The following is a 24,439-nucleotide window of genomic DNA, read 5'->3' as shown; positions in this document are numbered from 1 at the left end:
ACAAAATCTGTGCTCTTTGCTATCCAGAAGAAAAAAATAGAAAAAAAAAATAAATCATATATGGTGTTCATGTGTTTACACATGAACACCACTATTTGGCTTAATACAACGTAAACTCCACATGTAAACACCCACTTACAACGCAAAGAAAATCACAGTTTACTGAAGGAAAACCCTGTATACTGAAGGAACCATGTGAACTCCGACTACACCAAAACACTATTAAACACACTCTCATTCATAAACACAAACCTCATACAGGGTGAGAGAATGACCATAGCGTCCAGTTACAGAGTTGCTGGACCAGTTTAATGCCATCCAGTTTTGAGAGGAGATGTTGAACCTGAAAGGAGACACACACACACACACACACACACACACAGTTACAGAAACTGTCAGTTTCACCAATAATGTTATCATGTTACAGTGTATGTGCACTCACGCAGTCACCATCTGGTAGTGTGTGTAGTTGAACACATGTCCACCTATCACCCACATCACGTTTTTATGCACCACAGCCTTGTGAGACGCCCGTGCGAGGCCATGCCCGCTGTAGTCCTCACGTGTCCAGAACGAGACATTTGCTGGTACAGTTATCGAACAGTCCAGGCCTAAAATAAACACACTGGCTGTCACTTTGCAATTCAATGCATCTAATCTTATTAAACATGCAGCTTGTTGTAATTCAAGCAAATCAATAAACATGAAATGTGCATTTCAATGCACACATCTAGTAATTATACATTTAATTAATTATAAAGTAATTGATAATTATACACATTAACTGACAACCAGTGCCGTTTCACCATCAATGTGCCATTTTTAAATCTGGATATGAATGCGGAATTGAAAATCTTTGGGAGACAGTGAATTATGACTTACATTTTGGTTTGGTTTCTCACAAGATATTGTGTGACTTCAGTAGACTTTGAATATACCATGCAAGCCTTATGCATTACTTTTTAATGGTGTTTTTTTTTCCATTATTTTTTGCCAAAGTGTGAATGGCTTGTATTGCAACTTAAAAATAAGCCCTTCCCGGACTTCCTAGGTTGCCTATTAAAGCCTGTAGACTGATTTTCATGTGAAGGTAGCGGGTTGCTTTTGCCGGGAAAATCCAAAGGATGTGACGTTTATGCGCGCTCCTGAGACCCTTGCCTCAGTGCTTCTCTTCCGCTATTCAACAGCGACAACAAACTGCAACACTAGGTAAAGTTATCTTAGAGATGGAATCCAGCAAACATCTGGCTCCCAGCACAACACAGACACCTACACAAACTCTGAGTAACAACAAAATGTAGCTACTGAACCCCATCTGGCTAAGCAGAATATAATCATGGTCGAACGAACACTAGTGAACATCGGCAGGGCATTTAATTCCTGGAGGGTCATTCGTACACTTTTGTAACTGCAAAGCATGTGAAATATAGTGACATAAGGATTGATCTGTGTGATTTTAGCTAACTAGATCTTGCCTGCTAACGCTGATGAATTGCAAGCTACCTTGCTTCGTAACTTTCAGAATGTCAGCTGTCAGCATGATGTCTGTGAATCACGTTCAGCCTCTTTGTAAGTTACGTCATTGTTTTGATCAATGCTCGCTTCCCTATGGAGCGTGTGCACGAGCGCGAGCATGAGCAACAGGTAGCTGACTGCAATTCACTTAATGGTACAGGTGTCATTAATAACAAAGGTTTCTAAAACTTACATACTGCACTTTTAAATATATTGAAAAAAATGAGGGTTGTGACCTAAACACTAAGAAAATAACAAGAAATCAGTGTGTAACTTGAATAATGAGTCAGCTCTGAGTGTGCCTCAACCTGTTGATCACAGATGGGTGAATAAATAATTCCACAGATTTGAAGAGAGACGGAGCGCGGATATAAGAGAGACCTACGACTTCACAGCTCAGTGGGTGGCAGGGTCTCTCCAAAACTCAGGTTTAGTTGTTGCCTAACAACAGCCTTACATAAATGATCATGGTAACCACCAAGCTGATGATGCGACAGCAGCCATAGTGTGCCAGTATGCTCACCACACACCAGCTGTTGGTGGAGAGGAGTTAAAGAGCCAATTAATGGATAGGGATAATTAGGAAGCCATTATGGATAGGGCCCAATGGGGTGAATTTAGCCAGGACACCAGGGCTACACCCATACTCTTTACGAGAAGTGCCCTGGGAATTCTAAAGACCACAGAGAGTTAGGACCTCGGTTTAACATCTCATCCAAAAGACGGTGCCTTTTTACAGTATAGTGTCCCCATTACTATACTGGAGTGTCAGGACCCACACAGATTGCAGGGTGAGCACCCCCTGCTGGCTTCACTAGCACCTCTTCCAGCAGCAACCATAGTTCTCCCAGGAGGTCTCCCATCCAGGTACTGACTAGGCAAAACCCTGCTTAGCTTCAGTGGGTAACTAGTCTAAAGTTACAGGGTTATATGGCTGCTGAGCTACAGGGTGATATGGCAGCTCAGTAATATTAACCATAGTAATATTTTGTAAGGACATCCATGTTCTTGAAACATTTCTCTCTCCTATTTTGCTGCAGGTAGCATGTAGTACATTTAGCCTTTGCACCTATCTGAAATCTTATCTAATGCAAGTGAAAAATGTCTACACTCATTCCAGTACCTAGAACTACAGTATCTGTATGTTTACATGTTTGGCTTATAAGAGGCAATCAAACTCAAGATAAGCTGTAGTTAAAACACAACTCTGGATAAGACCAAAGCTGTTTCAATAGAAACAGTATCAGTACATAGCGTACTGCCGAGCAAACCCAAACACCACTAGCGGCGGAGACAATTAGACTAGAGTAATGGCTATGATTGAGGGAGGGAAACAGAGCCAGGAATCAATCAGGGGAACAAGAAAAGATTGACAGATTCTCAGAGCTGTTAGAGAATTATATAACATCTACACTTCACCACAGATCATGACTAGATGAGCTTTCCTTATTTTGCCAAAAGGACATGAACACAATATTTCTATAGGACATCTACAGGAAACCTCTATGAAAAGACTGATCACTCCATTATAAGAAATGAATAAGCGAGTTATCTGAAAATATATGAGCAACCTTTGCAGAAATACAGAATTTAAAGTATAAGGCTAAGACAAAATTAGCTGTAAATGTGAAATTTATGTGCCACTAGCATCATCCCCAAATGGAACTGAAACAATAATGAAAGTATTTACAGTGTGTTCTCTAACAATTCCCCCATCTACCATTGGTTAAACAATAAGATATTCCTGCCCCAAACTAGTGTCATTGGTTGAGCCAATGTTGCTATATCAGGCTGGTCGGGATGCCCAGGGTTTACCCTTTTTGGGGGAATCTGCCAACCAATGGCTTACTTACAATATAGTTGTCTCTGCTTATTAAGCTGGGGTGGGAAAAAGTATTTTAACATTGGAAAAAATTACACACAATCATCTTTAAAAAGTAATCTTTAAATGTTCTTGTTCATATCTTTTTATTTTTAGGCAAACTATTGTAATTTCAGCACAGACTACAACCTACCTTGCCATCCAGGTTTGCACTGGCAGCGTTTGGCGCTGCTCTGGCACTTTCCCCGCAGAGGGACGCCGCAGTCAGAGGAGCAGTATGCAACGTCACAAGCCTCCCCCTTCCAGCCGTCTTCACACACACACTGCACCATGTCACTGGAATTCCCCATGCGACACTCCCCACGGTCAGAGCAGTTATTTGGGCAAGTGTTCAACCTGAGTAAAGATGGATAGAAATCAATACACCAGGAAATCTGTATTGATAAATCAGACCAAGACAAAATGTAGATAGTGTCATTTCTGCACCACTAGCTACACTAAATGAGCATGCAAAAATAAGGATAGTTTCAAAACTGGTTTTGGTCTTCCATTTTAAAGGACAGCTTATTTCAGTTATTCCTGCCATTGAATACATTTACATGAGGGACTGTGTATTGATACAGATTTCCAGATTTCATTTTGATCCAATATTGATTCATATGGGTATACACTGCCTGGTCAAACAAAATTTGCATACTCTAATTTTTTTTGTTGGACCGCCTTTAGCTTTGATTACGGCGTGCATTCGATGTGGCATTGTTTCGACAACCTTATTCAATGTCACATTTATTTCCATCCTAAGTTGCATTCATTTTTGTCAGAGATCTTATATTGATGATGGGTGAGTCGAACCACTCTGTAAAGTCTTCTCCAGCAAAAGACTTTCAATGGGTTTAAGGTCAGGACTCTGTGATTGTCAGTTCAAGTGTGAAAATGATTCCTCATGCTCCCTGAACCACTCTTTCACAATTTTAAGCGATATGAATCTGGGCATTGTCCTCTTGTAATATGCAGTGACGTCGGGGAAGAACAAAATCCATTGATGGGATAACCTGTTCATACAGTACATTCAGACAGTAGACAGCTGACAACATTTTATTGTTGCGTTACATTGCTGAGCCTAGAGTAGGGTTGCAACGGTATGAGATTTTCACGGTATGATAACGGTCTCAGAAATAAATCACGGTTTCACGGTATTACACAATTACTATTATCAGTGAAAACAGAAGGGTTATTTTATTTATTTATTTTTGAGCAAACACTTTATTATAATTGAAACTTGAAACCATTTATTTTATATAAGTATGTGTAAAAATAAATAAATAGAAAAAATAAGAAAGCTAACAGAATAATAATAAACAATTATAAACATGATAAAAAATATCATGTAACTATAACATGTTATATAACTAAAGCATGTTAGTTTACATGTTATCATAGCATGTTAAATGAACTACTAAATGAAAAATAACCTTTAAAGTCAACATTTACTGCTTCATTATCTCACTGGTTCTCAACTGGATTTGCTTCAGGACAGATTTTACATTGGAAATCAATTGTCGACCTGCCATAGATTAAACAAAACCTGTATTTAATGTATCTTGGGTTGCATTTCCTTTTATGTTGCACAGTTTTGTTCACGGTTCTCCAGTACAAGGACATGCATCAAGTGACATTATTTTTGTTGATGATGTCAACAACAAAATCTACAGTTGTCTCTCCCCCTTTTAAAAATTGAAGAGCATGTTTACTTATATGAGCCCATTATTATCCTGTTTGTTTCCTAATATTACATATTTATACACTTATTACACAGAAGGAAAGGCTCCTCGTTACCATGGTTAGGTCAGTGTGCTAGTATTAATACTAGCTGAAACATCTTGAAACTTTAACTAAAACTGCCACTGTTGATATAAAATGAGGTCTAATAGATTCTACCTTCAGATTATTACATATGAAACAATAACATTTTGTCAAAATATAAGTTACTTTTACTCATGTAAAATCCTTAAACAAATTTGTAAAGGTGATTGTGTGTAATTATTAATATTTTTTACTATTTTGGTAAAGGGGCCACATCGGGCTTTAAGTTCTGCACTGATTTGGTTTTTGTATCTTTTAAGCCCAGAAATAGTTGTGTACTCAATTTTCTGAAGTGTATCTGTGACTAATGGGAATATTCTGCAATTGCCTAAAGTATTGTATTGCTCTACAAAGACAGATACTTTTCTATCAGGCATTAAAAAAAGTGAATAAAGGCTGAGCTTATACATTTATTTTACCATCTCTACTTCCCTGTTAATTTATTATTCAGTTTTAATAATAAAAAAAAAATGAAATTTATAGAACTTTTAATGTTTGTCGCAAAGCAGGCGAGTTTACTTATTTTTTAAACTTAAACTTTACCCGTTTACATGCTAAAAGTGTCATGATGCGGGTCTCCTCGATGGTTTTTCAACACTCAACAGAATAACACAAACACGTTACTATGGTAAATAGCCTATTTACTGCAAGAGTTAGATTAACATACAGGTGCAAAGGGACTTCAACGTTTCTAAATTGCACAAATAAAAAATATATTTATATATTCGTCTTTGGCTTGCTTTTGCTCGCATGTCAAAGATTACCCCTCTGTGTGTCAATGATGCCGAGATCTACTTTTATATTTAATTTAATCACCGAGAAGGTTTACCTGCAAAATTAGTAGCACCAAACATCACAAGCAGCCTCAAGAATGGACACCGTATCCGTACAACACTTTTCCTTGAGCAGAATATTAAACTACAGATCGCCAAGTTTGTTCAAAGGGGAAAGCCAGACAGAAAAAGTGCACACGTGTGCATGGTTGCCAGATTGCACAAAATAAGTATAACATTAGGCAGAATATTTCCAATTTGCGCAAGTATAAATCTCAAACTGGGGGTGTTTCGTCTCTTATCTGGCAACCCTGAGCATGTTAAACGCTTGTGGAGATGTGTTACGTCCCAATGCAAGTTAACTGAAATATCCAATGAAAAATAAAAACGTTTATGTATAACGACTAATGAGCCACATTAAACCATGTGGAGGGCCTGATCCAGCCCGCGGACCGTATGTTGCCCATGTCTGCTTTAGCTGTTTGCGAGATTATCATTAAATCTACATCAGCAGTCCTAAATAGTCTATCACTTGGGCGGCCGCCGAAATATCTTCAATGGGAGAACCATGGCATTTGTTCTTTCCCTGCTGTCCGCGACCCAGTCCGAATAGACCAGTTGAGAAACACTGCTGTAACTCACACAACACACACTCATGTCTGACCCCCTCGCCTCCCTTCTCTCAGACATTTTCTCCGCTGCGCGTGCGTGTCGCAAGTTGACGAGTCTGACAGACAAGGAATAAAGGAGATGCGCATGTGAGATTCTCCATCCGGTTGAATTTTTTTCTCAATACCATAGATAAGCAAATGTAAATGGTATGATAAGTCAATTTTCAAACCATGGTAGACCGTGAAACCGGTATACCGCTGCAACCCTACCCCAGAGTCTTCCCTCCAGAGGATTGTAGAGTGGGCACTATGCATGACGGGTGCATCAATTCATGCACTTCCCTTCTTAGAGTCAAAAACACGAACGATTTTCCTTCTATTTGAACAGTGCAACAACAGCAACATTAGTAGGCAGCTCACTCGGCTCTACTGCTGAACACGGAAAGAAAGAGACAGCAGAGAATAAGAGGCAGTCAAGCAGCTTTACGTGTCTTTTGTGAGTGTCTCAAAGTGTCTACAGTGTGTGAGAGGCTTGGTGTTTGATGTTCTATTGATACTGCACTCCGGTATTTTTGGGTCCCCATTAATGTTTGTTGCTATAGAAACCGTCCCAGTCAACATTAGAACTCTATGATACTTTCATTCTCTATCCGTCTGTCTTCTTAAATTACTCTGACCTGCACTTTCTCGCTCTTGTTGTCTGGTACAGAGGCATGAAGTGTTATTTTTCACAAAACTTAAATAGTCATGTCATTATTTAGTTAACTTCATGTTGTTCCAATCCCATATGACTTCTTTCCTCCAAGCTACATAGAAGGAAAAGTTTAACTCGTTAAATGTTGATGTTAGAATCTCATGTAATGTGAGACCAAATGATGTTTAGCATCACTGACGTCAAACGTGGTGCAATGTGTCTTCACAAGGCATATTTAAATTTGAGAGCTGCGATGGAGGGCAAATATTTCAGCAAATGGTGACCTAGGTAACAACTCAAGACGACATCAGCTTCACTGTGTTATTAAAGTTATCTCTTCGGATTGACCACCCAAACTTGCCATGCACAGAACGACAATTGTGTTGATCTGTCACGGATGCATTGAATGTGCAATGAAGTGATGAATATTAGCGTTTGTCTGCCATGAGTGCACAGATGCTTTGCAAGAGATGTGAAGAATATGAGCTGCTCTCTGAAGAGGATTTATTTGGACACAAGCAGGTATGAGAAATGGATTATACCATAATATTAGCGATCAGGAGCCAGTAAAGATGCAAATTATACATAATCCCAAGTGGTTCACTTCTGCGATTTTGTACAATTGTGCTCATATCAGCAGTGGACTGTTCTGGAGTTCACATGAACCGTACCCCAGACCACCTTGTCAATTGGACTCGAGAGCAGAAAACAGTATCAACATCATCCAAATGAACTGAACTTTGACATTATTCAAACCCAGGTGCGCACCAAAAGTGCTAGTGTGAATGCACCCTAAGATGCATCATATATTTTAACATTAACAATAACATGGGCAACAAACATGCAAACTCACCATGATAAAAACTACCCCCACCCCACCCAATTTTGTTTTTTTTAAATTAGAAAATGGGGTAAGTCGTCTGGAATTCCAAGACACCTTGTATAAACAGATCCTTAAATAGCCTAATTCCACAAGTTAGGGAAATCTTTATAACCATCCCGACCATGTTAAATGGCATTATTACTAAGCTGTAAATTAAGATTACAGTTTCAAAGTCCAAGAGAGAAACCAGCTTGTTTACCAGACGCAAGCTTTATTCCAAAACCTACTGAGCTGCCTTTCTGATAGGGAAGGGCACAAGTGCTCGAATACTCAGAAGTATACTGAAGTGAATGCAATGATCGATCATTAAAACGATGATCGATAATGGTCATGAGTGATGAGACTTTTCACTAAATTTGAAATTCAGTGGCAACTATACACAAATGTGTCAGAGGGGCCTTTTGAGATTGATTACGTTGTGATTTTCAGCAGTACCTTTACTGTCAACAGAGATTTCTCATTGCATCTAAACTGATAAACGATGCTGCAATGCTAACATTTGTTCCACAGGTTTATGATAATCAAAAGAGTGTATTATTCACCATGTTTTGAACACCTGTCTCTGCAAACATATGCTAGTTTTATCATCATGTAATATAGGAACTTGACTAATTAATGGATATTAATCTCCCTGGGTTCCGACATGTTTGCGTGATGTCACACACCATTTTCTCAGCAAAATCAGAGCTGAAGATTTCCACACGATTTTCTAAGTTGGAAGTTTGACAAAAAGTGGTCTGAAATTGCACTTTTCCCTGTATGATGTATAAAATTCAGTCTCTCTGAGTTGAATGGGACACATCATGAATCATTACAGCAACAAGCTTCCAACAGAGCACAGCATGACTTTCTGTCCAGTTCAGAGACAGCGCTCAACACTCTGGAGAAGCTCACACACACTAGGCGATTTCTTACTTTCAAAGAGCTAGATGGAGTGCAGCTGAATGTAAAAGAATGCAGGGTCTTCAAAACTATTTTCAACTAAACAGTGTTTTGAACACACAATGGTTAGAAGGCATCTCCAGTCAAGCAAGCTGCAGTTTGCAAATACTGTACATGGTTCAGTCAGTCATGACAAAAGAGTGGTGCACGCTTGCAAAGAAAATTACAATGACCTGTAAGAAGAACAGAGATGCAAATTCTTAGCATTCTTTCATTGAGTTGATCAACGAGTGAGATTTCCACAAAATAAAATGCATTATATTTTGATTCTGCCATCTTTTGTACTTTTTGTAACAGAATTATCATAGCATATAAATGTATAGGCGATGCACTGGAACAATGAAACGCAATGCAGCAGCCAAAGACATATGTCTGACATATACAGTATGTACATGTCTATGTGCTCACAGATATATTGGGTAAAATAGTCTGTTTTTTCTTCAAATAATTTTTCAGTCTTTAAAAGAAATACAAGTACATTTATAGTCAACATTTCTCTTGACTCATCTGCACTCTTTTTTTTTTTCTCTTGGATGAATGCCACTTAAGGAAGTAGAATGTAACGGTCTACCTTTTGGAAAATATTGGGAGAGAGTTCATGATGCTTTAAAATGCTTTCTAGTTAACCACCTACCTACATCTGGTTTTGGAACAGAGATAAAGTGTTGGTACTGCTGTAAGCTTCCAGGCTGGTTAGAATCAGGAATTAAAGTTTACCTGTAGGAGATGTTGAAGCCTGTGAGATTATATGCAGCATCACTGAAAAAGTGCAGCAGGGCAAAGCCAGACTGTGCCACCACCTCTGGGACGGTCTCATTGCTGTAGCTCTCAGGAACAATCAAACCACTGGCGCGTGAAAGAGAAGAAAATGTCACGATTCAAACCTATGTTGACTTGGAACTTGGGCTGGATGATGTAGCTACAAAAAGTTATATCTTGATATTTATGTATTTGCTGGTAATTTGTTTTCAATCACAGGAACCATTATTTCTACCAAATAGCCACTGTTGACAAATACATTGAAAACAGAAATGTAAATGTAAAATTTAAAACACAGTAGAAATCTAGTTAAAAATAATTAAGGTTAAAAAAGGGAAGAATTGTACTAAATAATTTTCTTTTAAATGCACAAATATAATATATTAATCAGAAATATTTAGCTATATACTGTAAATAAAATAAATAAAGACAAATGCAATGCAGATTCTGGGATATTTTCTTTTTCTTTTTTCTGTGATACAAATAGTTGAATCAGTTTTAAATCAATTGATTAAAACAGACAGTTTGAAGTGATTCCAGGAAATGAATCAAATAACTAATCTCAGTTTACCAACTCCCTTTAATCAATCCCGATTAAAATAGTTTGTTTTTAAATGGCATGACAGCTTCTATTATGGTCATTATGGCCAAATAACACAGCCTATCAAGACCACCAAAAGCAAGGCATCTTTATTATGCATTGTAAGAGTGAGTATGTGGGTGTCTGTGTGTTTACTGTAACATAAGCTTTTTTGTATTTATTAAAAAATGCCCAGTATTTGTAACTGTAGGTGTTCTGTTCTGAGTGCTTTTGTTCAAACTGATTTGCATAAGAGTCACTATGCAGGTTCATCTCAGGACCTTGTGACCTGTTCTCACTTAACACAAAGCCATTTAAAGCTCGAGTGTGCAGGTTTCCTGAACACTACCATTGGTCTAAAAAAAAAAAAAAAAAGACAGATAGTCAGTTATGGTGTGTACATAGTGGCTCCTCTGGAACGTTTTGTATTTTAATCTGATCCTGGATTAAAAGGTCATAACCTAAGAATCTCATTCCGCTGGTTTACATCTCACCCACGGATTACACCTATGCTGTAGCACGTACACTTCAACTAAATGCACTGTAACTGAGAAAGGAACACAAAAGAGAATACCTGAAGGCAGCGAGTAAAGGAGAGTAGATTGAGTCTCCATCGTACACATACAGATGATCCCAGCTACACTCAGTGGCAAAGTGTTCAAAGCGAAGCCGCAGGATAGAGTTCGGCCTGCAAAGAAAAAACAAATTAACCAACATACCACACACAAATACTGTGCATTTGCACTAGAAGTCTGCCACATTCAAGGACGTGACACACTGTTAGCTTTTGGAATGAGTCGGGGTTATATTTTTATGTATAACTTCAGGTTTACATTGGGTTTGTAATATATACAGTGGGTACGGAAAGTATTCAGACCCCCTTAAATTTTTCACTCTTTGTAATATTGCAGCCATTTGCTAAAATCATTTAAGTTCATTTCTTTTCCTCATTATTGTACACACAGCACCCCATATTGACAGAAAAACACAGAATTGTTGACATTTTTGCACATTTATTAAAAAAGAAAAACTGAAATATCACATGGTCCTAAGTATTCAGACCCTTTGCTGTGACACTCATATATTTAACTCAGGTGCTGTCCATTTCTTCTGATCATCCTTGAGATGCTTCTACACATTCAATTGAGTCCAGCTGTGTTTGATTATACTGATTGGACTTGATTAGGAAAGTCACACACCTGTCTGTATAAGACCTTACAGCTCACAGTGCATGTCAGAGCAAATGAGAATCATGAGGTCAAAGGAACTGCCTGAAGAGCTCAGAGACAGAATTGTGGCAAGGCACAGATCTGGCCATGGTTACAAAAAAATTTCTGCTGCCCTTAAGGTTCATAAGAGCACAGTGGCCTCCATAATCCTTAAATGGAAGACGTTTGGGATGACCAGAACCCTTCCTAGAGCTGGCCGTCCGGCCAAACTGAGCTATCGGGGAGAAGAGCCTTGGTGAGAGAGGTAAAGAAGAACCCAAAGATCACTGTGCCTGAGCTCCAGAGATGCAGTCGGGAGATGGGAGAAAGTTGTAGTAAGTCAACCATCACTGCAGCTATCCACCAGTCGGGGCTTTATGGCAGAGTGGCCCGACGGAAGCCTCTCCTCAGTGCAAGACACATGAAAGCCCGCATGGAGTTTGCTAAAAAACACCTGAAGGACTCCAAGATGGTGATAAATAAGATTCTCTGGTCTGATGAGACCAAGATAGAACTTTTTGGCCTTAATTCTAAGCGGTATGTGTGGAGAAAACCAGGCACTGCTCATCACCTGTCCAATACAGTCTCAACAGTGAAGCATGGTGGTGGCAGCATCATGCTGTGGGGGTGTTTTTCAGCTGCAGGGACAGGACGACTGGTTGCAATCGAGGGTAAGATGAATGCGGCCAAGTACAGGGACATCCTGGACGAAAACCTTCTCCAGAGTGCTCTGGACCTCAGACTGGGCCGAAGGTTCACCTTCCAACAAGACAATGACCCCAAGCACACCGCTAAAATAATGAAGGAGTGGCTTCACAACAACTCTGTGACTGTTCTTGAATGGCCCAGCCAGAGCCCTGACTTAAACCCAATTGAGCATCTCTGGAGAGACCTGAAAATGGCTGTCCACCAACGTTTACCATCCAACCAGAAGAACTGGAGAGGATCTGCAAGGAGGAATGGCAGAGGATACCCAAATCCAGATGTGAAAAACTTTTTGCATCTTTCCCAAAAAGACTCATGGCTGTATTAGATCAAAAGGGTGCTTCTACTAAATACTGAACAAAGGGTCTGAATACTCAGGACCACGTGATATTTCAGTTTTTCTTTTTTAATAAATGTGCAAAAATGTCAACAATTCTATGTTTTTCTGTCAATATGGGGTGCTGTGTGTACAATAATGAGGAAAAAAAAATGAACTTAAATGATTTTAGCAAATGGCTGCAATATAACAAAGAATGAAAAATTTAAGGGGGTCTGAATACTTTCCGTACCCACTGTGTGTATATGTATGTATGTATGTATGTATGTATATATATATATATATATATATATATATATATATATATATATATATATATAGACATACATACATACATTTATTTTATTATACATTAATATGTGACACAAGGGTCAAAGATGCCCATCTGATGCATGTCTACATGAGCCAACATTTAAAAGAAATATAGTGCAGATGGACGATAGGCCAAATATTGGCTTATGTTCAATAATAATAAAAGAAAATAAGGTATTGAATTCTAAAGCTACTTTCTGTATTGTCTATTCAATGATTTAATCATCTCCCACAATAAAGCAATGTAAATTACCGTAATTGTCTTTGTTTGGATGCTTAAAATAAATATATATATATATATATATATATATATATATATATATATATGTTTGTGATTCATTTGATTAAATTATTACTGATTCAGAAATTTAATTCTCGACTGGCAGCACCAATTTCAATATTTTTTAAATTATTAGTCTTTGTCGGGGCTCTACTGGCTCTGAGAGGAAATATAGGTTTGGCCTTAAAATTTGACAGTAGGTTTAGAGAATTACATTTACGGGTCAGGTTTGGGCTTCAATTTAATGCAGACCTTTCATCTGAGAGAGAGAATGGCATTAAAGAGCAATACTCACTGTCCTTCAATGAGCCAGGTGCACTTGGTCTTGTATTTGTAGTTTCCTGGCCCATCAGAGAAGTAGCCTGAGGGCCCCGTTAGCCTGTGCATGACAGAAACACAATATTACAACACTAATCAAAACACTAAAGCACACACCTGAAAGAACAGGTTAATATGAAACACAGTGTAGCAGCCCAGTCAAATACAGCTTCAGATGACCTGCTGTAAAAGTTTAATAGACCTCATTAAGTTTAACTAGACCTTAAATGAACAATATAACAGGCAGGGCCTATGATTGTATTATGGTTCAAGGACCATTGGTGAAAACACATACTTTAAATAGCCAAATCAATCGGGTATTTCTCTCTGTTTTTATAAATAACTAAACTGTATGGTAACAGGGCTACTTTCCACACACAAGTGGCGCACATTACTCAGCCAATCAGAAACTGTGAACTTCAAACACTCTCACACAGTATCAACCTCTTGCACAAACCATCAACCAAAAAAGTTTAGTAATAAATGGGAGAGAATGACTGTGTGAGAGGATTTGATTATACAGTATGTGTAAGTGGTTTGTGTGTGAGAGATTGAGTTTGATTGCATGTCTGAGAGAATATAATGGTGTGTGAATAGATAGTGTGTATATATATGGTTTGACAGTGTGTGTGAGAGAGTTAGGACATCGTGTAAGAGAATATGATGGTGTTTGAAAGTGTGTGAAAGTATGACAGTGTGTGTGAGAAAGAGTTGGATAGTAGACTTAAAAACAAAAATTACTTCTGAGCCATTTCAGAGCAAATACATAATTATTGAGATATCGTCCATAGGCTGAAAAACAGAGATATAATTTCTGTAGCCATATCGCTAAGTCCTATTTTGATTTCATAGTTGACTTTCACATACAATAAACGATGTTACTTATGATCCACTGAGTTGCAGCCTTGTATATTTGTGAGACAGAGTGTCTATGTGGGTGTGCGGTGATGAGGTATCTATCCAAAAGCCTCTGACAACAGTCTCATTGAGCTTTGTTAACAACTGAAAAACACAGATAAAGAGCAAAAGATTGCTGAATAACTGAGCTAGTTTGTTTTTCTGGCAGTTGTCTCCATTCATCCTCCTTTATGATGACAGAGGACAGACGCATGTGAGCATTAGAGATGTTTCTGTACCACAGGATTTTGTGAGACAGTGGTGGGTTGAGCTCGGACCCACTAGGGTCCGTAAGAAAATTGTGTACATTTTAAAAGTTAAATGCATGAATCTGCTGCACTTTGAGAGCAAAATTAAGAGTTTAGATTTAAGAAGACCTTTGTGCTCTTGTAAACAATTTTGTGCTCTAGTAGTAATTGAATCATAAACACATTGGTTGTAAAGATATGAATGGTGATTGCACAGCAAACAATGTACACCCACAAAGCATAAACGAAACAGAGTTTAAACGCAGTTCACAAATTGACAAAATTGACTAGAGCATACATTTGAGCCAGTGCTCAACATTAAGCATTGTCATGTGCTTAAAGTAAATTGGTAATCTACATCTCTGAGTAAAAAAAAGTTGTCCAGAGACAAAAAAGGACATTTAAGTTACATGCTCAAGTAACATGTCAAAAACTCAATTCTCTGCGACAGAAATGTAAACTGCACTGGGTTGGGGAGGAGGCTATTGTCATATAATAATTATTATATGTTACATAAGGTAGTCAAATAAAGAAAATCCTCCATCGTCACCATTAAAGCAGGGATGCTAACACTTTTATGGAATGAGATCTACTTTTTCATCATGTTATTGCAGCAAGATCTAACATGTACAATAAAGGCTATACATTATCAGTAGTCTGTAGTGAAATTTGACGAATCTCAATCCCAGCTTCAATACCACAACAAATAATAACACTTACTATATTGTTAATTATCGAAGAATGGTTATAAGTTCTTAAGTAATTATTCAAGACTAACAAACTGTCAGTAATAAAATAACAACAAAAAACAGCAATTCATAGAAATTGATTAAAAATAATAGAACAAAGTTTCAAGTATTCAAGTAAACTTTCAGAATGAAATGAAACATAAAACTACTACTGGTCTTCACTGAATGATTATAATACATTAAAGCTACTAAAGTTATTCAGTCATGAGCAGTGATTGTTGTCTTGTTTTGTTGTTCTGGTTGTTTGATTATAATAAATGGCACACTAGACAGCAGCAGGTATATTAGCTTACATTTATACAAGTCCGACATTTTAATACAAATAAGCTTTTTCTCCGCTGTTTACATTCACTTTAGACATCACTCTTTGTGATTTACATGAATACCTCACCAAGATGGGCCTTTTGGCAGAATTTTGAAATGATTTGACAGTTCAGGTGCACATTAGTGCATTTTCAGCACACACATACGCCGCCTGTCAATCAAACAGGTCGCAGCTGTTACGTGAATTCTAAGAATATAAACTTTCTAATAAGTGACCATCACAAAAATAGCTGGTTATTTTTTCATCATTGACATTATAATCAGTCTGCTTGTCCAGTCGGGCAAGTAAAATAAAAAGTCACTTGACCCTTCAAAACTCTACTTGTCCTGTGTAAGGCAGAGTAAGGTATTTTTGCAGAATCAACTGCGTAAAACACAACGTTTTGTCGAGCGGGTCCCCAGTCTAGGTAATTAATGGGAAACACTGAGTGATTATAAACCTGAGCCTGAGAATTTGACTTGCTATGTGCAGACTGAGCTGCTGAGGGACAGAGCACTTGGTGTGAGCAGCACATGAGCCACTGCAAAGCTAAACAGAACAGATTAATAAAAGAAACTGTTTGAAACCATCAGACAGCAACAGATGATGTTCCACAGACCTCCAGTCGGGATGACACTCTGGGACATAAATGGATGTTTCATCTTTTTGTGGTTTGGACATTCGTGCTTTTGTAGACAGAGGCCATTTATTCAAGCAGATTCTTTAAATTTATGCTACAATATTAAGAACAACCAGCAAATTAGAGAGCCCTGCTCATGGCTTTCATACAGGATACAGATCCTCTCTTTGTGATTTGGAATGCGGGGGCCACAAATTCTATTAATAGATTTCTATTAATGAAAAATCACAGTGTGTACTAGGATGCAGAAGGCTCCTCCTTACTCAGGCTCTAACCAACTGCCCTCCTAAAGGGATAGTTCACCCAAAAATAAAAACTGTCATCATTTACTCATTCTCATGTCCTTCCAAACTGTATTACTTTCTTTATTCTGTGGAATATAAAAAGATTAAAAAAATAATACATTATTATATAAATATACATGTTAGACAGAATGCTAGAGACTAACAGCAACAGTCCCCTCAGTATGGAACAACGTGTGTGGGGCATAAACATATAACTGCACAAAATAACTTGCAAAAGTGTGGCAAAGGGCACTTTTTAAAGAAATTGTATCTTAATGTCATTCAAATTGTTTTAATTTAGGGCTGAACCTAACGATTTTTATTGATTAATCTAACGATTCTTTTTCAATTAATCTAATGACTAATTTGCCGATTTTTCTAAAGATTTTTTATTATTATTATATTTGATTAACATAACAATTAACCCAAAATAAATATATAAAAAAAATTGTCTCATTAATATGTCAATATTTTAATAAATTATCTTCTCTTAAACACAAACAAATGTACATGAAACAAAGTGTGCACTGCAGGACATTATTCTGCAACAAAAATAGCCCTGTTTTATCTGGTAATCTCCATTTTACAGTGCAACATTCATATTATTTTGGAGAGATTTTATGTTGGACTGCTAAACTGGAGGTTGCACAATGGACTACTACTACTAACAGAAACAAGTGCTGTAATACTATATCATGTTTGGGTGGGTGGGGACAAAAAGTAACGGGGACTTACGGTGCTGCCATCCTGACAAGCGCTCCGGGATGCTTTCGCTTCAAGTGTTCGTTCATGGTGGTTGTACGGCTGTGATAAGCCATGTCCAATTTGCATATCTAACACAGAACCACATAAATGGGTCTCTGGCTAAAATACTCCCACGCTTTAGATCACCATGGGCAAGTTTTTATAGCTGTAGTTTGTTCTTCAGGGAATCCATGCTTAAACCGGGTGATGCCATTTTAATTATTTCAATGCGACGAACCGACGCATGTTATGCAAATTGACGTATTTCTGTAATCGTCCCAGCCCTATTTTAAAGCCTTAAAGGAAAACTTATATCCCTATTTTATTATTCGATTAATATATTTGAAGTTAAATGTGTAAAAAGTACTTCTTAAGATGTATGAAACACCTTAAGAAATATGACAATTTATCTTGAAAGCCCTAAAAGGGACAATTAATAATCATAGCCATCAAACAGACAATTAATTATTATAATCGCAATTATTTGTTTGACAATTAATCTTCAGCCAAATGTCATAAATGTGACAGCCCTACTGTATCATGATATGTAGAGTACATGGTTCTCAAAGGTAGTTCAATGAATACAATGAAATTACTAAACATGTTCATGTTCTAAAACAGTTAGCCTTTTTCACAAGCACCTAGAAGCTTTAAATATCATCCAACTCTAAATGTTATTGACAAAAACTTAATAATGATAAAGCATCCTCTGTGATTTCAAACATTGCCCAATCTATAAAGATTTAAGTTTCAAAAATTCCTTTAAACCCACAGACAGCTAGGACTGGAATCCTTAATATGATGTACGGTACCAATCTGCTTTGCATTTTATAAGTACCTTGTGGCTTGCCATACCGTGCATCCGGAAAGTATTCACAGCACTTCACTTTTTCTACATTTTATGTTACAGCCTTATTCCAAAATGGATTCAATTCATTATTTTCCGCAAACTTCTACAAACAATACCCCATAATGACAACCTGAAAGAAGTTTGTTTGAAATCTTTGCAAATTTATAAAAAAAAAAAATTTTTTTAAAATCACATGTACATAAGTATTCACAGCCTTTGCTCAATACTTTGTTGGAGCACCTTTGGCACCATTTACAGCCTCAAGTCTTTTTGTGTATGATGCTACAAGCTTGGCACACCTATTCTTGGGCAGTTTCTCCCATTCTTCTTTGCAGGACCTCTCAAGCTCCATCAGGTTGGATGGGGAGCGTCGGTGCACAGCCATTTTCAGATCTCTCCTTCTGTTCAATCGGGTTCAAGTCTGGGCTCTGGCTGGGCCACTCAAGGACATTCACAGAGCTGTCCCGTAGTTGTCCCGCAGGTGATGAGCAGTGCCTGGTTTCCTCCAGACATGATGCTTGCCATTCAGGCCAAAGAGTTCAATCTTTGTTTCATCAGACCAGAGAATTTTGTTTCTCATGGTCTGAGAGTCCTTCAGGTGCCTTTTGGCAAAGTCTAGGCAAGCTGTTATGTGCTTTTACTGAGGAGTGGATTCCATCTGGCCACTCAAACAAACAGGCCTGATTGGTGGAGTGCTGCGGAGATGGTTATTCTTCTGGAATGTTTTCCTCTCTCCACAGAGAAATGCTGGAGCTCTGTCAGAGTGACCATTGGGTTCTTGTTCACCTCCCTGGCTAAGGTCCTTCCCCACCTCCCTGATTAAGGCTCTTCTCCCCCGATTGCTCCGTTTGGCTGGGCGGCCAGCTCTAGGAAGAATCCTGGTGGTTCCAAACTTCTTCCATTTACGGATGATGGAGGCCACTGTGCTCATTGGGACCGTCAATGCTGCAGAAATGTCTCTGTACCCTTCCCCAGATCTGTGCCTTGATACAATCCTGTCTCGGAGGTCTTCAGACAATTCCTTGGATTTCATGGCTTGGTTTGTGCTCAGACATGTACTGTTAACTGTGGGTACTTATATAGACAGGTGTGTGCCTTTCCAAATCATGTCCAATCAACTGCATTTACAACAGGTGGACTCCAAACAAGTTGTAGAAACATCTCAAGGATGATCAGTGGAAACAGGATGTACCTGAGCTCAATTTTGAATGTCATGTCAAAGGCTGTGAATACTTCTGTACGACATTTTAAGTCTGTAAGACTTTGATTTTTAATTCTTTTATTTTTAATAAATTTGAAAAGATTTCTATCAAACTTCTTTCACATTGTCATTATGGGGTATTGTTTGTATAATTTTTAAGAAAATAATGAATTTAATCGATTTAATCAAACCGTCTACGGAGGTTCACGCCAAACTCCCATGAAAATACAAGCGAGGATTCTTACAGTTTGACTTTAATTTTAGTTGCGCAATGGCAAATGCTCTTGGCTTATACACGCAATGTATATAATATTCAGGAGACACTTGCTTGCTCCATTACTCTCAAGATGATAGATAATAGTATTTCAAAGTATTGCAAGTTTTATGGAGAACCTTAACATAACGTGAGAGTGAAGAATTTCAGACAGAAATGCAGTATACATTATTAATATTGCATAATGTAATAGAATATGTGGTGTTGACTGGGTTTCATAAATGATATAACATAAAATATTTCTTTTTATGCAATTCTATCCCTGTGCAATATTTTTTAATGAAAATTTCAGTATTCTTAAAAGCCTTAAAAGTAATCATATAGCTTATTTTATTAAATGATTTCAAATTAAACATCAATAAATATCTACTTAAGGTATATGCCTACCTGTAATAAGCATACATGAACCTTAAAAGTGTGACAATTGCTCATAATATTTTTCAGGGAGAAGGAACATTTGCTGCATACCATTCCATAAAAAAGTTTTAATAAATCACTTAGCGCTCATTTAAAAAAGTGCCAATTTTCTTATTTGCAGTGCCAACAGTACTGATATTTAGCACGTGTTCTACGAATCAATATAATTATCGGATCGTGAAAAATCGAATGGTATATCTATATCAATACCCAGCCATAATGTTTGAATAACAGTCAAAACAAACACCTTATATATAAATATTTTGGCCTATTTTCAAGATGTATCCATTTCAATTGAATAACACGTATCCATCTAATTGAATTACCTAATCTTTAACAAAATAAAAATTTACAAATCTTACAAAATGCAAGTTTTATTAAATTACATTTTCTTCAAGACTATTAGATGGAATATTAGATGGAAATTTGTTATTCAATTGAAATGGATACATCTTAAAAATAGGCAAAAAAATGTTTTGAGTGAAGATCAATGACACTGCAGTATCCACTAATTCACAAGTTTTGATTTTTCACTTGCAAACAAACAGTTTTGTCCTTGTCTCGTCCTCTTCTATCATCTTTTGGATTTCTCAATGTCTCTTTTAGCCAAAAATTCACAAAGCCTTTGACCTTCTTTTAAATGCCCTACATGGTTTAAATTAATGTATAAAATGAATGAACGTCAGCTTGTGATACCCAGCAGTAGTTACAATGGTAACAAACATTATGCAGGGTTTTTCCTCCATAGAGAATTACTAGGCGGCCACCTTCATCACTTGGTGGATTGTCATTTGTAACTACAAATCTCAGCAATAATAATAAAGAAATTCCATTGTTGAATAGTTGCTTGATGCCATTTGTGATCAGATCACAGCTTGGCGATTTATCTTTATTTCATCCTTAATTAAAGTTCAAATAATACGGGAGCGTGACATGTAAATAAGCACAAACTCCAAAACTGTCATTCTCTGTGCGGTCAGAACTGCTTCAACAAGTCGTGGAAGAGACCTAATCTGAGCAGGAGTCGAGACCGGGAGAGATTTAAAGTTCCACCGGCTGATGCGTACTCTAACACGCAGACACACACCCCCGCTGTCTGCAGCTTGCAACGTCATCATCATGAGATCATCATGATAAGATCAATATTATGTGAAAAATAACACTAAAATGACAACAACAATAAAATGTGAGATATATATATATATATATAGGTTTTGGATAGACAAGATTGACAAATGCTTATCAATAATACTCTTATGGCTAAAATGTTTACAGTGTTCAGTGTCTAAAATGTCAATATGACTAAAATGTCAAGTTTTCGTTCACTAAAACTACATTAAAAAGCCCAGACTTTTACACAAACTTGACAATAAAAAAAAATGGGATACGGTTGACTAAATATGATAAAACTAAAAAGGATATTTGACACAGGATTAAGACTAAATTAAAAAACAGCTGACAAAATGAACACTAGTATTCAGCTGCCAGGTCATTAGTAGTGTATTAACGCAACGTTTACATGTTTTAAACGTCACTTTTTGATCAGTATGGTACCACCTGCTCCTCATTTTGAGCAAGGAAAAACCCAATTTATATGCAGATTCACTTGTTTAGTGGCGAGTAATTTATAATAAAATTCCATGACTTTTCCAAAACATTTAGTGTTAACTTTTCCATGTCATCTCCAGGCCTGGAAAACACACTTTCTATATTCAATAATTTTTCCAGGATTTCCATGACCCCCAACCCCAGTCAAAAACTTTGGGGGGTACTGATAACAACAACAACAACAACAACACAAAATCAGTCCACCACTAGAAGAGAGCCAACATTTTGTAACAGTAGGCCATTTAATTTTGATTATGTGTGCAGCAGTTTACCCAGGCCACACGTCTACAGCAAGGGTCTAGATTTAAAAACAGATCTTCTAGTGAATTTAGAGTCTCTGTTACACACACTTTATTTCTGGTAATAATAAAAAATAAATGAATAAAAAATCCTGATCTGCGATGAAATGACCAGGGAGCTCTTAAATTTCACTTAATTCAAGATAATTCAATGCATTTTGTACAGGCTGTGAGGACAGTCAGTAAATATAGGGTACATGCAACCCATGATTTGGTATAACAGCCCACCATTCTCAAAACGGTCTCTGCCTCTAGCATGGCTCTGTTAAGATTCATGATTGACAACACATGATCATTTGGCTTCAGTTTGCCTATCTCTTCCTGCCACTTGGAGCCTGACTCACTCGACATGACCCAAGCCCTCAAACAAAACCAGTGTCTCTGCCAGAATTTGCCCATCAGTGGTTTCCTCAAGACCACATCCCATGATGGAGCATCATGAGTTTTGCCAAAGTCTATGCAACCATTAAATGTTACTGTATAGGAGAGACCGGGGCTATGTGCCACACGGGGAAGATGTCACAAGGGCTAAATCTCAATAACAATATGATTTGGAGTCATAAATCCAATTACACAAAGTGTTTTCTATAGCAGTAGTTTTGCACGTTGGTTTCAAACACTTTGACCAAATCCTCTTAAATTAGAATATTTTTTGTGAATTCAAAATTTTAAGTTAATTTTCTGTGCCATCATATTTTTGATATAGCTCCTACATAAACAAGCAAACATAATCAAACCACTCTGGCATAGGGTCAACTATATTAATATAAAGACAGATTTTTACCAACAGGTTTAAATGTATTCACAGGATAAATGTATTTTGAATGGAAGTAAGGTCATGCGGTCACATTTTTATCAGGTAGGTTGTCACATGTGTAAATGTATACAATACTTGTAGTCCAAAGCATTGTTTTGATATTTATGTGTTAACTTCTTAATTTTCAAAGTTTCAATCATTTTGAGCCAAATAATTCCTATTCTTTTTAACCGAAAAGCCTATAATAAGCTGTTAAGATTTCGTTTTGCTGGCTGTGGTGTTGGGTTGACTGGCGAGCATATCCCTCCAATGATCACATAAAACCTATGCCACTGGTTTAATGACAGGTTCCAGTTGTCACAAAAGGTCAACATGCAATTAGTGAACTGTTTAAAATATTCAGTAACTTTTTTTTTGCCAGGAGTTTAAGGTATGTGGCTATGTAGAAATGTATATGCTACCCTGAGAAATATTCACGAAGTCAAAAGTGTGTTAACCAGCCCCGAATTTGATCTTGTCAGCTTTGAATCACTGTTTATAGTATAGGAAATTATATGTATACCAAAACATCAGTCTGGTATCAAGGGTTCAAAAGTGCATAGTGACAACAGGAGTCGGAAACAATGGGCTCAACAAAGTATTTTTGAAAATCAAATGACATAGAAGCTCGCGGACTAATTTCTGAACATCAAATGGCAGAGAAAGTAGGTCGTACTCACACTTATTTAAAAAGAAGCTTCAATATATGCTGCTAATATCCCACTGATAACCTATCATCATAATGGCTTTGATTAGAGCACTGGGGAAAGTTCCTTTGCAAATTAAGCTGTGAATAAGTGTCAACATGCTCACCTGAAGCGGCCGCCGCAGTGCTGGCACTGGTCCCCGACCCATCCCGGCTCACATTCACACACGCCGCTGACTGTGTTGCACTGGCCGTTCAGGCACTGTTTATCGCACTCCTTTGCTTCCGTGGCCGCGGGCAGACGCACCAGTCCGCTGAGGGCTGAGAGAAAGAGAAGAGACCGCAGTATGGTCCCGGGAAGGCCAACGCGGGCCAGGCCGAGAGTCGGATACCAGCACCGGCCAAGGGCCCTCCGAACCTCCGCTGCCATTCGCACAAAAATGTCTGACAGTTGGTGGAGAATCTGCTGCTGGTCCGGGTAACCGCAAAGTAGCTCGTAACGGGGGGCAAAGGGTGGCTGTATTGTTGACGCTGTCGGAAACCCGTGGTTTCTTTGAAGAGGGATTTTTATCGTTTCTTCCCGTTCACATCTTACCGATGCTTATCGCTGCAGTACCGTGACACCCGGAAATGACGGAGATTCGGTGAGAGATGCGGAAGTGCGCAGTGATTGAAATCAGAGATATATTGCAGAGACGAGCCACTTCTATATATTTATGGAGGCCCAAACCTGCAAAAATAATAAATAAATACATTTAATAATAAAAAAAATAACTAAAGGAATAAATGTCTTGATAAAACAAATATAATTAGTTTTTGATAAAATTTATTCCTGAATTTATTATTGTATGACTTTATTCCTATATTATTTTCTATATTT

General features: G+C 37.7%; 1 protein-coding gene across 1 annotated transcript in view; it reads right to left on the bottom strand.

The window, feature by feature from the left end:
* Positions 1-24,173, bottom strand: part of atrn (attractin) — a 92,776-nt gene extending 68,603 nt beyond the window's left edge. The window contains exons 1-7 of the mRNA XM_052151321.1: positions 23,727-24,173; positions 13,580-13,663; positions 11,017-11,130; positions 9,821-9,949; positions 3,531-3,733; positions 443-611; positions 253-343 (exon numbers count right to left, since the gene is read on the bottom strand). Of these exons, the coding sequence (XP_052007281.1) occupies positions 253-343; positions 443-611; positions 3,531-3,733; positions 9,821-9,949; positions 11,017-11,130; positions 13,580-13,663; positions 23,727-23,989 (1,053 nt within the window). The 5' untranslated portion in view covers positions 23,990-24,173. The remainder of the gene's footprint in view (positions 1-252; positions 344-442; positions 612-3,530; positions 3,734-9,820; positions 9,950-11,016; positions 11,131-13,579; positions 13,664-23,726) is intronic.
* Positions 24,174-24,439: the final 266 nt, after the last annotated feature.

Source organism: Xyrauchen texanus, chromosome 20 (genome assembly GCF_025860055.1).
Source record: "Xyrauchen texanus isolate HMW12.3.18 chromosome 20, RBS_HiC_50CHRs, whole genome shotgun sequence".
Lineage (NCBI taxonomy): Eukaryota > Metazoa > Chordata > Actinopteri > Cypriniformes > Catostomidae > Xyrauchen > Xyrauchen texanus.
The sequence above is the reverse complement of the archived record's forward strand: the minus strand, read 5'-3'. Positions and strand labels throughout refer to the sequence as shown.